Source organism: Octopus bimaculoides, chromosome 12 (assembly GCF_001194135.2).
Source record: "Octopus bimaculoides isolate UCB-OBI-ISO-001 chromosome 12, ASM119413v2, whole genome shotgun sequence".
Classification (NCBI taxonomy): Eukaryota; Metazoa; Mollusca; class Cephalopoda; order Octopoda; family Octopodidae; genus Octopus; species Octopus bimaculoides.
Window position 1 is genome coordinate 63,202,933 of NC_068992.1, and position 4,159 is coordinate 63,207,091.

At 37.4% G+C, this 4,159-nt stretch overlaps 1 protein-coding gene across 2 annotated transcripts in view; it reads left to right on the top strand.

Moving 5' to 3' along the window:
• Positions 1-4,112, top strand: part of LOC106877373 (neuronal acetylcholine receptor subunit alpha-4) — a 71,397-nt gene extending 67,285 nt beyond the window's left edge. For both annotated transcript variants that reach the window (XM_014926261.2, XM_052972221.1), the window contains exons 3-5: positions 180-289; positions 1,592-2,621; positions 3,882-4,112. In XM_014926261.2, coding sequence (XP_014781747.1) covers positions 180-289; positions 1,592-2,621; positions 3,882-4,055 — 1,314 coding nt within the window. In that variant the 3' untranslated portion in view covers positions 4,056-4,112. The remainder of the gene's footprint in view (positions 1-179; positions 290-1,591; positions 2,622-3,881) is intronic.
• Positions 4,113-4,159: the final 47 nt, after the last annotated feature.

Here is a 4,159-nt window from a genome sequence, read left to right on the forward strand (position 1 = left end):
TATATATATATATATATATATATATATTATATATGCACACATATATGTACATGTGTGTGCATATATGTGCATTTGTATATAAGACTCTACGTATTCAGCGGACGATGCGTAATTTCTTGTATCTTTAACAATTTTACATCTGCTAAAATTTCCGTCTTTCTTCCGATATTCTTCTCCAGGAATGGTATGACCTGCGGCTGACATGGAATCCTGAGGACTTTGGCGGAGAGACCATGCTCCATATTCCATCCGAAGACCTTTGGAGACCCGACATCGTTGTCTACAACAAGTTAAGTCCTTTCCTTTCTTCATCTCTCTCATATTTTCTGGGTTTTCCTTTTCTTCTCCTTTATTTTCTAATTAGCATTTCCTTTCCCTCATCCTTTCTTTCTCTCCGATATCATGTCTTTTTAGATTCTTTAGTTTTTCCGATGTTGTACTATGCTTGGTTTTTTTTAACTTTCTTCTACAATTTCATGTAACTTTCGACTTATTTCTTCTTTCTCTGTCTTTCTTCGTCTGTTTCCCTCTATGTATTTATCTCTTATTTATCTACTTATATATTTTTTGCTTCTTTGTCTTACGCTTTGTTCGTTTGTTTTGTCGATTTGTTTTGCGTTTATTTCTTGTTGGTGTTTTTTCTTCTAAAACTTTCAAAACTGTTGTTCGCTAACAGCAATACGGAAGAACTTTTGTGCAAACTTTAAAATAATCGACTAGCCCCTTCCCCTAAAATTAAGTACTTGTTGCGTATTGAGGTTGATCTAATCTACTGGCCCCTCCTCCCAAATTTCTAGAGTAGAAAAGAATATCTTCTGTTTCCACAAACGCATAAAAAAAATAGAAAAAAAAACGGGGGCGGGGAAAAACACCTCTAATTATTTATTACTAATAAAATACAGTTTTCATTGCATTTTCTTCAGATAGCTTTTAAATGACTGTGATGTAATCACTGTAAAATACGACTTAGACATGTTTTTTTTTTGTTTTTTACCGTGACTTCATCTTCTGCTTCTACAAACGCCTCAAATTATGAAAAAATATCTTAAATATTATTATTTAGCGAATTCAGGAAATTTTCCATGTAGATGTAAATTGCTGCACACCCCCATCCCTCCTTATGGAGGGACGGGGGGGTGCTGTAATTATAGCAAATAAATAAGTAGAGGCGATTTTTTCCGCACGTTTTCTATTTTTCGATGCATTTCTTGAGACAGAAGGTTTCACAGAGCTCTAAGATTCTACACCATTTATTTTGATGTCCATTCACAACTTTCCTGCACTGTTCCCATCACGAAATTGAAAACCGTGAAAAAACGTTAGCCCACTACTGAACACTAATATATACACATGCACACAGAGAAATATATAAATCCTGAACAATCTTGAGATTCAAGTTTATAAAAATACATGTTTATATATGTATGAATTTGTGTGCATTGGGTAAACTTCAACAGAGCATTACTTAAATTTTCTCACCGACATTGAATACATCCCGTAATTTTTTTAAATATGATTCAGAAATATAGATATAAAATCAATATATTCATATATATTTTCTTTCTTCTTTTCTTTCTCTTCTTGTTTCCAGCGCCGACGGGGATTTCGTAATCACAATGTTAACAAAGGCTCTTGTGTCGTACGATGGTAAAATAGTTTGGGAACCGCCTGCTATCTACAAAACATATTGCCCTATAGACGTAGAATATTTTCCGTTCGATACCCAGTTATGCTTCATGAAATTCAGCTCCTGGACTTACGATGGTAACGAAGTTGACTTGATCGACTTTTGCCACGGCACCGGTCAAACGCAAGTTGATGGCAAGGTTGTGATCGCGAATGGCATCGATATGAAAGGCTACTCTCAGAACTCTGAATGGGAAATTCTAAACGTAACATCAACTCGAGAGATCAAAACGTATCCATGCTGTCCAACACCTTACCCAATCATATTATACAACATAACAATGAGACGCATCCCTCAATTTTACACTTTGAACTTAATCATACCTTGTGTATCAATTTCGTTCTTGACTATTCTTGTATTCTATTTACCGTCCGTGAGTGGTGAGAAAATTACTCTGTCCATATCAGTTCTCTTGGCACTGACTGTATTCTTCTTGCTGCTTTCTGAAATCATTCCGCCCACTTCTCTTGTGATTCCTTTAATCTGTAAATACCTCATGTTCACTATGCTAATGGTGACGGCATCGCTATTTCTGACTGTCTACGTATTAAACGTCAATTACCGAACAACCACAACTCATACAATGTCCCAATGGGTGCGGTATTACTTTTTGGAAAGACTGCCCACTTTCCTTATGATGAAGCGACCCCGTTTCGAAGATGAGCCGCCGATTCTGCCACCGTCCAAGATGCAAAGTTTAAGTACCTTCGACGGAGAAGAACCCGTAGAAACTCGAAGCATCACACTCAACTGTAGAGGAGAGGTGCCGACATACGAGAACATGTGTCCGCACCAGACCATTGATGAACCTGACCCTGGGAAGATGGAGAAAATGCAAAGCCTTGATGACTGGACAGGTAAACTGGTGGAAGAGATGATAAGTAATGTGGAATATATTGCCAGCACCAAAAAAGATGTCGAAGAAGGCAGTGCTGTGAGTATAAACGTTTCTTCTTTTACTGTAGACTAAGGTGGTGAGCTGGCAGAATCCTTAGCACAAATGATTATTACAAATTATAATTTGTTTATAGTGGTCAAATATATATGTTATACATTGGCTCACTCCATCCATCAAATCGACGTTCCCTGAATAGGTGCACGCCAGGTGTTGAGGTGAACGTAGAGTAACGTGAGAAGTGTTTTACTGAAGAACACAATGCACCACGACCTCACAATCATGAGTGCAACATTGTGACCAATAGGCCATGGGCCTTTACAAATAGTCTATATAAAATACCGATCAACTAACACCCACATCAGTATCCTCTTCAAATCGAAGCCGATAACATCGATGCATGTTATCAATAATAATTTCAAATTTTTGGAACAAACCTAGCAATTCCTAATACTCAATTGGTACTTAATTTATCGGCCCCGAAAGAATGAAAGGTAAAGTCGACTTCAGCAGATTTTGAACTCAGAATGTAAAGACGAACAAAATGCCGCTAAGCATATTGCCCGGCGCGCTACCGATTCTGCCATCATGTCACCTTAATGTAGCTTTTATCTTTTATCTTTTACTTGTTTCAGTCATTAGACTGCGGCCATACTGGGGCACTGCCTTGAATTTTTAGTCGAATAGATCTACTCCAGTACTTATTTTTTAAGTCTGGTACTTATTCAATCGGTCTCTTTTGCCGAACCGCTAGATTACGGGGACGTAAACACACTAACACTGATTGTCAAGTAGTGATGGGAGGACAAACACAGATACACACACACACACACACACACACACACATATACATATATATGTATATACGACGGGCTTCTTTCAGTTTCAGTCTACCAAATTCACTCACAAGGATTTGGTCGGTCCGAGGAGGTTATAGTAGAATAAACTTGCCAAAGATGCCACACAGTGAGACAGAACCCGGAACTGCATGGTTGAGAAGCAAGCTTCTTACCACACTGCCACTCCTACGCCTATGTTAACAAATAATAAATAATTAACAAATAATAAATTAATTGAAATAAATTTAAAATTGCTCAATTTGTTTTCATCAGCTTACATAATAAAAATTGTTTGCAGAGAAAGTAAACTGCACATTGAAGTGCAAAAAGGGCTCTGGACCACACACTGAAATATCACATAAGACTGCATACGCAGGTCATCATATTACCGCGATTTCTCATCCCTATTCATATCAATTTTTTATTAACGTTTCTCCTTGTTCTTTTCTTCTATTTGCAGGCGGTGCGTGATTGGGCCTACATCTCAACGTTGATAGATCGATTATTCCTTTGGGTCTTTAGTGTGATTTGTACGATCGGAACCGTTGTCATTTACCTGAATGCACCCTCACACTTTGACACTAGGCCTAGTTTAGCAGCAGGAGATTTCGTCAATCTTTCCTGCACTTTTTGAGCATGTTACTCTACTGTACCTCTAATACATGTTAGTCTTGTTTTTGTTCTTATTGGTGGTGGTAGTATATATACATACATATGTATGTATATATATATATATAT